Source organism: Astatotilapia calliptera, chromosome 9, assembly GCF_900246225.1.
Source record: "Astatotilapia calliptera chromosome 9, fAstCal1.2, whole genome shotgun sequence".
NCBI lineage: Eukaryota > Metazoa > Chordata > Actinopteri > Cichliformes > Cichlidae > Astatotilapia > Astatotilapia calliptera.
This window is the reverse complement of record NC_039310.1, coordinates 27,995,569-28,006,177: the sequence shown is the minus strand read 5'-3', so window position 1 is coordinate 28,006,177 and position 10,609 is coordinate 27,995,569. Positions and strand designations below refer to the sequence as shown.

Here is a 10,609-nt window from a genome sequence, read left to right as displayed (position 1 = left end):
CCCCACCGGATCGGGCTGTTCGCTCTACCTCCCCACTGCCTCCCAGAAAAGGAGAGAAGAGCAGAATATTTACTTTTCTCGCGCGGTTAGCTGACTGCCTTAGCTGCTCAAGTGATGTCAGCCCTTTTTAACCATAGCCAGTGACTGGTCCTCTCAGCAGTGTTAGCTAGTTCTCTTATAGCCTGCCTGTTTTTCGCAGGTAAAATTTGTTTTGCATAAATGCATAAAAAGCAGAAATAAATGCCTGTCGTCTGATCCAAATCTCTCTAAGGAGTTTTGCTGTTGTGCTGGCAGCAAAGCCCCTGCACTCATCTTCCACCGGGCGTACATTGATCTTCTGATCTGTCCTCTGCTCAGCTGCCAAGTTTAGCTTTAACACCCCACTCACACAATGTACATTCTAAGATTTCGAACTGCAAATTTCCAGATTGTTTTATTTGATTTCATTTATATAATGTATATAACTCACTCACTTACTGCACATAATGTCCTTTTTCTATATATTCACTCACTGTATATAATGTTCTCTCTGTTTTTGTGCACAGTCCTGGAGCATATCAGGTCACATTTCAATGTGTGTTGTACTTGTATAACTACGCATGTGACAAATAAACAATGTTGAATCTTGAATATATATATATATTTCGTTTTGCTACTCGGGCCCAATAATGTTCTTTGTGGGCTGCATGAACTTTTTAAAAGTCTACTCAGTGAGCATCATCTACTAAAACACTAGTGGAATGCAATAGGCAATGTGTGTGACTATTTGTGAGAGTCTGGTGGGCACTGAAACAACAGAAGAAAAAAAATTGCTCAATAATACCAAAGTTTATTTTTGTATTACCACATTGCACTTCACATAAACACATGATGCACAGAAAGAGATTCACAAATAAGACAAAAAAAGGACAAATAAAACCTGAACGCCAATGATCAATTAAAAAACAATGAAGTCAACAGCATGAATAAAATACAGGTTTATGCCACAGGTTAGAGTAAAAATTAATCGACAAATGCAAAAAAGAAAGTTTTAAGACAGTCAGGCTGAGAAAGCGCTCTGGTTTGAATAATCCTTTAAAGGTGATGGAAATACTGGAAATACTGATGCAGCAGACAGACTTCACACCTTCTTCATTTTGGCAGTGACTACAGAGGAAAAACAGACAAGCAGCAGCTTCAGTTTTTTTCTGTAAATACTTTGCATTTATTTCTGTGTGTTTCTTTTTAGCACGACTTACGATCTTTGACCCACTGAGCGTCTGGATCAGCACAAAGTTGTTTCCTATCTTTTGTGTTAAAACTGGAAATAAAAGACAGAAAATTATAGAGATTGTATATGTTTGTATGTAGGACAACGTGTGCTGACTTACATTATAGCCTTCACACAGCTTCCGCTTGCAGCCTGCTCACGATATGTTTCCCCCACCACCTCAGCAGTCTTATTGCCTTTGGTGATGTCAACGCAGCACGGTGGTTTCAGTCCAGGATGACGATGACGAGTACCTGGGAGATAAAAGGTTAAAAAGAGATTTTTCTTACTAGGGAGAAGTATAATTAGAAGGAAAATAAAAGTTAGATCTAGTTTTAAAATAGGAAGCTCCTTACATCACTAAACAGAAGATGACTTTTAAAATGTGACCTGAAATTATGTTACAGTGCACAGGCATTTTTTGTGCAAATCAATCATCAAGTTTAACAAATCAATGTTCTCAACACAATTTGGGGCCCTCGATTACTTTTTGGGCAATTCTGGCATTATGTTAATTAAGTGAAAGGTGAAAAATATTTTCTCGTAGCTGCAAGATATTATCTTATACTCTCTCTGTGTCTCTCTCATTTTCTGCTTTCATGCCTTATGCAATGAGTCACAATGTATGCACCCCTCCAAAAACCCACTGAAATGATGACTTTGCTAAAAACTAAAATGAAGCAGTGAGATTTAGTTACAGAGTGAATTTGTTTGAAGGAAACCACTGCACCAACTGTGCTACACTAATAAGTTGGCAGTTATGATAGTTTAAGTGTCAACATATGCCTGGCATGCAACGCAGCGTGAGACATAACCCCATAAGTGACAGAAAACAAAAGTAGAAAACATAAATAGTACAAACATTGTTAATGGTAAGCAGTATAGCGGGAATGGATATGGTGTGGCTGTCAGTCAGTCCAGCAATCGAACACAAAAGTCAGGTGAATGTCGTGCTTATAAAATAAAAATCTCCAAGACTTCTTCTAAATGTCGATGTAAAGGACGCCTTTAAAATGCCATCACTGACTAATGAAACTTAGCCCAGAAAACAGCTTCCAGGGTGTCTGGAGCTTTGTGGGTAGAAGTCAAGTAAATGCTGGAAAACACATGTGCAATTATAGACTGAGCAGATACCAGAATATGACTGATGTAAAGGTTTGTGGTCTTTACACAGTGGTCCTGCCCAATAAAACACCAAAATGTCAGAAGTGAACCTTATTCACAAACAGGCAGCAGCCATTGTTGGAAATATTCATTGCTGTGATCAAATGATCTATTTTATCTCTTTTTTTCCTCATTTTTCTTTATAAAAGTAAGAGCACAGTTACCTTCAGAGGAGTGGCAGCACACACACACCGAGAGCAGGAGGAGAGTGATGGAGAGGATCTTCACAGTCATTTTCACCGGCGGTCTGGCTCACTGATCAAGTTGAAACTATACGCTGACCAATGCTTGGTTATTTATTGGTAAGTGCAGGAACACATGCAGGCACAACTGATGAGGTGTGATTATAGGTCTGTGTATTTGTGTGCAGGGTGTGGCATATCACAAACAGCCTCACATACACGAAGTTCACAGATACTCAGATATGGTGTAGAGCCTGATGATTGATATCAACAGTCATGAGTAATGAATCTAAATCACCCACTGACTTTTGTTTGTCAGTGACTCATGATGCCCCTTAACAGTCTTGATACACATGGATGCTTATTTTTTCTTATAAATTCCCACGACTTAAACTTTTTCTTGTAATTTCACATAAATTGTTTAAGGTTTCTTGTTTGCATCAAGCTGTTTTACTACTGGAAACACAAAAGAACTCACTCTTAATGTTTATTTTATTTATGTTAACTTTTGGCAGATGATCAGATAAGTTTCACACTCTGCTCTGCAGGAAATGTGTGGCAGAAATGTGATCATGTCGACTGTCTTTATCTTCCAACACACACGCAAAGATCAACAGTTTCTAACACACACTGTAAAACCCAACAGTGCATCTTACTAAAAGAAGTAAGTTGTTCTTACTCAGTTCTGAAAAATAGTTAAAGTAACTTTCATGAAGTGTGTTAGGTAGACCCAAAAGTATACATATGATATAATAACTTTATTGTAATAAGTACACATTATGTTTTTGTAACGTTTTAAGTACTGTTGCTTTAAACTGTTTAAGTTGTGCTAATTCATTTGTATTAGTCATGATCCACAGCCCCGCCCCCAGTGTTTTGCCTGGACTTGTCGGCCATGAGACAGGAGCCTCGTCAAGAGAGTGGAAAGTACAAGATAAAGTTATTTTTATGTTTTTTTGTTAATGCTTACTTCTAGCATACAAAACGTACATTTATCAGACTGCTTTGTTTTAGTTGTACTTCGTTGTAATTTATCAGACTACTTTGTTGTAGTAGCTCATAACTTAGCTTGCCAGCACACAATTCCCGCCTAGCGCTGTATGGAGTCTGCCTTCACAATTTAAAAAATTAACGGTTGGTTGCTTGTTTCAATCAATAGTTGGTAAGTAGTCTGATTTTTGCAAACTGCATGCCACAAAACCTTTGGTAAAATCAGTGTTTACGCTTTTCTGACTCTGACCTTTATCTGTCATGGTCCTGGGCCATGTTGGCCCAGTGTTCTTAGTTTCCTTGTATGTTTGTATTTTGTTCCTTGCTTAGGCCATGTTTTCTGAGTTGCCCTGTTGTGTTGTTCCCTAAGTGTTTTCCCTTCATGGCTCTTACCCCCTGTGTGCCCCTCTGTGTATCTGTGAGCCCTCGTCTCTCCTTATGTTTTATTCCATGCTTCCCCTGCCCATTATGTCTAAGTTCTCCCCGTGCTCTCTCTTCCCCCTGTCTGAACCTCTGTGCACTTCCTGTTTACCTTGTGACTCTCACGCCCGTACATGTCATGTTCAGTTCACCCCGCCCTGTCTCGTTATGATTATCAGTGTCACCTGTGTTCCCCGTGTGTTCCCACTTTCCTCGTTAACCCTCTGTGTATTTCTGTCTGCGTCTCCCTCTGTTCAGCGTGACGTCGTCCCTCATGCTGCGTGGATTTCCCTGTGTCTCTCTCTCCGAGTGTTAGTTTACTTTTCCCAGTTTAGTTTTGTATTTCCTATGTTCTGCCTCTTCGGCAATAAAGCTGCCTTTTGAGTTCATCCCCGTGTGTGTGAGTTTTGCATTTTGGGTCCTCCTCCTGCCTGCCACACAGCCGAGCCTTGACATTATCAAGTTCAAATGTAGCCTACTTTTGACACAGTGAAAATAGTAGAAAATTTATTTAGTGTTAATTTTAAGAGTTTAACGGACAAGTTCGCCTTCACAAATTTTGAATATGATGGTTAGTGGCATTTTAGTCGCGAAATAATTTACCTTTTCAAAGCTGCACTGCACCAAACCTAAACGTTTCTGACTCTGTACTTTCCAAGGGTTAGCCTATTGTGTACTTCACTTGTGTAAAATTGCTTTATTATTTTATAACGTATAGAGTAGTTGACCAACCTGAATTGAAAATGAACTGTAGTGCAAGAATAAATCTTACTGTTTTCCAAGCTTGTGTTATTCAGATTGACTGTTTTTAAGTGAAGTAAAAGTAAAAACTGTTCTGCTAGCTTTCTGTCCTCATGGCTTTTGTGTTATTACAGTCTGACGATTGAAGGAGCAGTAGCATGCCGAGAGATCATCCAGCACTGCACTAAAGACAACCAGTAAAGGTGATTTTAAAACGATTTGGTATCAAAATGTGGAATTGCAAGTTGTGTAGTTTGTCTAGTTTTTCTACTGCCATAAAAGTCATGTTGTTGAAGCATTATCGGCTCAACCATGGTCAGTACTCCACAATTTCACCCTTACCCTGTCTCTACAACACATGCATGTGTACATTTAATACATTTAATTCATTAAAGATACACATGTCAACAATGCACACTCCCACGCAAAGAAAAGACGGTTCTTATCCAGATTTGAATAATTATGGATTTTGTTGCTCTATGTGTAATTTTAAGCAGCCATTTATTGAAAGCCAAATGTTTATCCATCTGAGGGGGCATTTAAAACGAAAAGAAACTGTTCCATGTCCTTTCAAGAACTGCAATTTTAAAACCAATGTCTACTCAACCTTCAATGCCCACAAATGCAGAGACCACCAAAATTCAACAAGTTACGATGAAGGCATTGTGCAAAGTGTTATAAATGTAGAACAAAAAGATGACATGCAGCTTGATTCAATAGAGTCATCAGATGACAATCAAGTGGCATCCACCAGTGAAATCAGTGGAATTGAGGGTTTAGAAGAGCAGTTGCAATACAATCTGGCTGGATTTTTCTTGAAAATGCAGACCCTTCTCCATGTGTCCCAGAGAGCAACACAGGAGATTATTGAGCATATTGATCAGTTGTTTTTGTTATCACAACTTTTGGTTAGAAAATCAGTTGTAGATATACTGAAAAAGCACAACTGTACATATACGGACAAACTGGTGGATGAGATTTGTCAGGCAGTTTCTGATAGTAATGTTTTACATAAATGTGTCACATCTGAAGGACCACTATCTACAGCAAAGAGGAGGAAATCATATTATGAAGAAAATTTTCCATATGTCAAACCTGTGGAGTATTTAATTGAATCGTCAAAGCACACTTATATGTATGTGCCTATTCTCACATCTTTGCAATTGTTGTTGAAAAAAAATGATGTGCTTGAAGAAATTAAACAAGCACCCACACAGATTCCTGGACATTTCATGTCATTTTGTGATGGATCCTACTACCAGGAAAATGTTCTACTGTCACAAGAGGGACAGAAATTGTCAATGATACTTTATGTGGATGATTTTGATCACAAACCCACTTGGTACCTCAAAGAAAATACATAAAGTCTTTGCAGTTTATTGGACACTGGAAAACTTTCCAGTTAAATCTTGTTCTGCTCTACACTGCACCCAGCTTGCTCTGCTGTGCAATTCCAATGATGTACGCCAGTTTGGGTGTAAGGAAATGCTGTCACCACTCTTAAATGATCTGAAAACTCTTGAAGAAGTAGGTGCCTACATTGAGACTCTTGGTGAATGTCTTAAAGGCACTGTCTACTCTGTTGTGGCAGACAACCTTCTGCCCATGGACTTGCTGGTTTCAATGAGAGTTTCAGGTCTACATATTTCTGTAGGTTTTGTCATGCCACCCAAACAGAAATGCAAACAGAAAATGCTGTTACAGGGAATTATGTAATGAGAACAAAAGATGCTCATGATAATTATTGTGCAAGAGCTTCAGAATGATGACATTAAGGAAAACTATGGTGTTAAAAACACCTGTGTTCCTTCTGACCATCTCTCTTTCTTTCATCCTGTCACAGGCTTCCCACCTGACTTCCTACACGACCTGTTTGAAGGTGTCATTTCAGTGGAGTTGGCACATTGTTTAAAGGTTTGATTTCTAAGAGATATTTTAACTTAGAAGACTTAAACAGAGCAATTCTGCACTTTCCATACCAACATTCTGACAAAGTTAATCGCCCTCATCCAATAACCTCAAATTTTGCCAGGTGAGGGACCATGGCCAGCACTCTTTCATGAGACACAGGTAAGTACAACTATGTATATAACACTTGCTGCTCATATAGTATGCTGTGTTTTGCTTATAATATTTTTGGAATTCTCTTCAGCTCTACTTTGAATTTCATCGGATCACCAATCAGAATCTGCCACATGTGTTTTATGCTGCGCTGGATGATTATGCTCCTCAGCTGACTGGACTTTACAAAAAGAGGAAAACTGGACGGGTCGGTGAAAGGATGGAGCAGCTTTTGTCGGCATATGGAAAACAGGTATTTAAAAGATACTAATTACTATTCTGCTTGCTTGGCAGTTGCCATTGTTATGTGTTTGTTTATTTATATTTTTATTTTTATATATATATATATATATATATATATATATATATATATTAGGGGTGCAACGATATTCGTATCGATATTGAACCGTTCGATACAGTGCTTTCGGTTCGGTACGCATATGTATCGAACAATACAACATTTGTAATTTATTTTATCAATTTTCCTTCTGACGATGCTGTCTGTGTTGAGCGCTCAGTGAATCTGCGTTCGACTACTCCGCCTAGGCTGCACTGTCGAGCGCAGATCCACTGAGCGCTCAACACAGACAGCATAGTCAGAAGGAAGAGCGCAGGGCAAGCTAGCGAGACAGAAGTTAAGCTCTCCTTGCAACAGGCAAATTGAACGTCATTCAGATCTGGCGTTTGGAATTATTTTGGTTTTCATGTGACGTATGACCCTGAAGGTAAGCGAGTCATGGACTAAAGTAAAACAGTATGTTGGATGTGCCATGCAATGCTCAATTACATTGGTGTGAACTAGTGTGTTAGCGCAGTTAGCTCGTTAAGGTGTTGGCCGTCTAGCCCCATGCACGGGGCAATCGGCGGTAGCTCGTTAACGGAGATTTGCCGTGTTGTGGCGTTAAGGTCATTTCAACGAGATTAACCTGAAAGCACTAGTGGGAACACGACGAATATGACTGCACATTTACGCCGACATCATCCTAGTGCAAAGACAAGTGGAAGCAGACAAAAAAAGCAAGCTAACTAACTTTAGCCGAGTCATTTAGACAGCTGTTAGCACATGATTCTTAATCTTAATATATATATATATATATTAGGGGTGCAACGATACACAAAATTCACGGTTCGGTTCGATACTTTGGTGTCACGGTTCGATATTTTTTCGATACAAAAAAATGTTCATGCATTTTTAATTTGTCATTTATTAAAATTATAAATATATATTTTAACTCAAAAGTACAGTTTTTAAATTTAACCCTAACCCTTGTGCGTGTTTTTTATTTTGACAGCGAAATGCACACCTGCGGACCACTTATGTGCAGCCCTGGTTATTTAGCTCGTCATATTGCAGCCACAGAAATTCTTTTGTCCATGAAACCATAAAGCTGCACTTTCTTTTTGCCTTATAGTCTGATTTGTCATAACTTCTCCGTTTTGTGGTAAGCTTTTCTTTGTGGTAAGCTTTTCTTTAGATGTCGTTTGTGTCCTTATACATATATATATATATATATATATATATATATATATGGACACAAACGACATCTATGCAACTAGAACAGCAGTTCTGGCCGGCCTACCAATGTACCTCAGAGATTTTCAAAACATGCAAGGTACTTTGGTATTACAATAATTTGCACATTTGAATTTAAAAAAGGTTGAAAGGAGTTTATAAGTCATCTGGACTTGGGTTGAAAGTTGAAGATGTGAAGTTGAATGAACCTTCACTGTCAACTTAAAACATGTTATGATATATAGAATTTGAAAAACTGAAGAAAGGTGCCTGAACATTTGTATTTATGCTTTTAACAGAGATATTACAGATGAATAATTGTGCACTCTGTATTATATCTTAGGGTGAAATTGAGTTCTATGAAGCCATAGAATTGCTCTGGTTGCTGATGTCGATGAAGAGGAGGTGCCTGGAGGAGTTCCTTTCTCACCACGCCAAGTGTTCATAGAACTTGAAGATCAGTTTGTTATGACTCATCACTCATGGACTGATGCCCTGGTGTCTTTGTTTGGGCTAATCTATGCTCTGCATCTGAGCTATCCTATGAAGTATACTGGCTTTTTTGAGTTCATTCAAGTAGTGTTGCTGAAGCTAGACGATGAGAGAAAGCAACTAAAACCAAAATTGCAGACACTAAAAAATGAGCTTGTGCAGATGATGTTTGTTTTTCACTGGTTACTATATTCGTGCTTTTTCAGTTATCTGTGAATGGCTTCAATAGTTTTATTTGTTCTGGGTAATTAGCTTTCTAAAAGGCAATGTGGAGAAAGCTAAGAATAAGGAGAAAATCCATATTTGACGTTTTGTTTGTGATTGAAAAAAATCTTCACATAGTGTGTAATCTTAAGCTTATTTCTAAAAACATATTTTAGTTACATGGAAATCTTTTGCGAGATAACTGATAATTAGTCAATATGTACAGTATACTTTCATGCTTTATTTTTTAATTGTGTGATGAGTGCCAGTTCACTCGAGGTCTGGGCAAAACTGTTGCGAAGCCACAAATACCTTTGAGAATACTTTTTGTTAGTGACATCCTTAGTTCAGCTGTTTTCTATAGTTGCATTGCTGTAGTGCATGTGATTTCATTATTATACTAAATTTTACTTAAAATTGTGATTGTTATGGCTCTAATTGCCTCTAGACTATTGTTTTTTTATGATGTACACCTATGTATCAGGTCTACATGACTAAATTTGTGTTTTGTACATTTAATCGATTTTCAAAATGCTACAAAAAACATTCAAAATTCCCTAAAAGTGCAAGTTTTAAAATGCCTAATTATTTGTTATTTGATAATGGCTTTAGCAGTCATAGGTTATGACTGAAAGTATGGTTGTATTCATTCTGTATTTTCTCTGCAGTTAAAGTTAATAAAAACTGAATAGAAAGAATAATAGCTTGGTTTTGTGTTAATAGTACTTGAACCATTTGGTGCAATCAGTTTCCCCAATTGGATTAAGTTGTTTAAATACAATTATTTAAGTTAATTTAACTTAATTTGAATATGAGCATGTAACACTTTAAATAAGTTTGAATAAATACAGCATCTTAGTACAAGAAATTTAATGGTTTAAGTTGAAACATACTAAATACAATGAGTAAATAAACATAATGCATTTGAGTTACATTATCATATTTGCTTTGGGTTCTTGGGACTCTAATAAAGTACTTAAATAACCCCAAACTGTTTAAGTTATAAAACTTGAATCAATTGGTGCAATCGGTTTCCCCAAATCATTTGCGTTAACTTAACTTGTCAGGTTTTACAGTGCAGACTAAATACATCACATGAAAAATGATTTGTGTATGCATTGCTAATTTCCCCCCTCATAGCCGCATTAGCTATCCCATTTCTTTTATTCAGACTTAAATATACATAAAGCATAAACTTTCCGACAGATGGCCTCATATTTGACTCTAAAATACTGTTCCTGTGGTTGCTGTGCTCTATTTGTGCTCACCTGCTGTGTTTAGTTTCAATAGATGTGATGCTGTGCATTATAGCTAAAAACTGTCTTGTCTGGTCTCATTGGTTCAAAGGACATAGTTCCAGAAGTGTTTATTGCAGAAAGTGAATGTAGAAGGTCTCCCTTGAAAAAGAGGTTTTTAATCTCAATGGGATCTTCCTGGTTAAATACAGGTTAAAATAAAAAAATAAGTCCCCTCACCAAACCTCTGGTGAGGGTGACACAGTGGGTAAGAATACCAAATCTATTGATTTCTTGGATTGTACAGATATGAGATCGCATGAAAGCACTGGGGTGTTGTATTCTGGCAGATTAAGAT

General features: G+C 37.6%; 1 protein-coding gene and 1 long non-coding RNA gene across 5 annotated transcripts; one reads left to right on the top strand and one right to left on the bottom strand.

The window, feature by feature from the left end:
• Positions 1-843: 843 nt before the first annotated feature.
• On the bottom strand, positions 844-2,946 carry LOC113029427 (eotaxin-like). The gene is made up of 4 exons (XM_026180290.1): positions 2,578-2,946; positions 1,371-1,503; positions 1,239-1,300; positions 844-1,146 (listed from the first exon to the last, which is right to left on the bottom strand). Exons 1-4 carry the CDS (start codon positions 2,645-2,647, stop codon positions 1,121-1,123), a joined length of 291 nt encoding a protein of 96 aa, XP_026036075.1. The 5' UTR covers positions 2,648-2,946; the 3' UTR covers positions 844-1,120.
• LOC113029428 (uncharacterized) lies at positions 2,679-9,695 on the top strand. Of its 4 annotated transcripts, XR_003273405.1 has the most exons (8): positions 2,679-2,715; positions 3,144-3,259; positions 3,443-3,757; positions 4,881-4,949; positions 6,590-6,660; positions 6,779-6,816; positions 6,899-7,060; positions 8,664-9,695. It is a non-coding gene; the product is annotated as an uncharacterized LOC113029428 (long non-coding RNA). The 4 variants fall into 4 exon arrangements; XR_003273406.1 differs by having other exon boundaries at positions 3,144-3,522; XR_003273404.1 differs by having other exon boundaries at positions 3,144-3,757.
• Positions 9,696-10,609: the final 914 nt, after the last annotated feature.

What these genes read in the sequence shown, in the direction of transcription:
- LOC113029427 (XM_026180290.1), bottom strand. Translation starts at nt 2,647, where the DNA reads ATGACTGTGAAGATCCTCTCCATCACTCTCCTCCTGCTCTCGGTGTGT. An exon ending in AGCTGTGTGAAGGCTATAAT is followed by an intron (nt 1,301 to 1,370) that starts GTAAGTCAGCAC and finishes TTTTATTTCCAG; the next exon opens with TTTTAACACAAAAGATAGGA. An exon ending in CGCTCAGTGGGTCAAAGATC is followed by an intron (nt 1,147 to 1,238) that starts GTAAGTCGTGCT and finishes TTTCCTCTGTAG; the next exon opens with TCACTGCCAAAATGAAGAAG.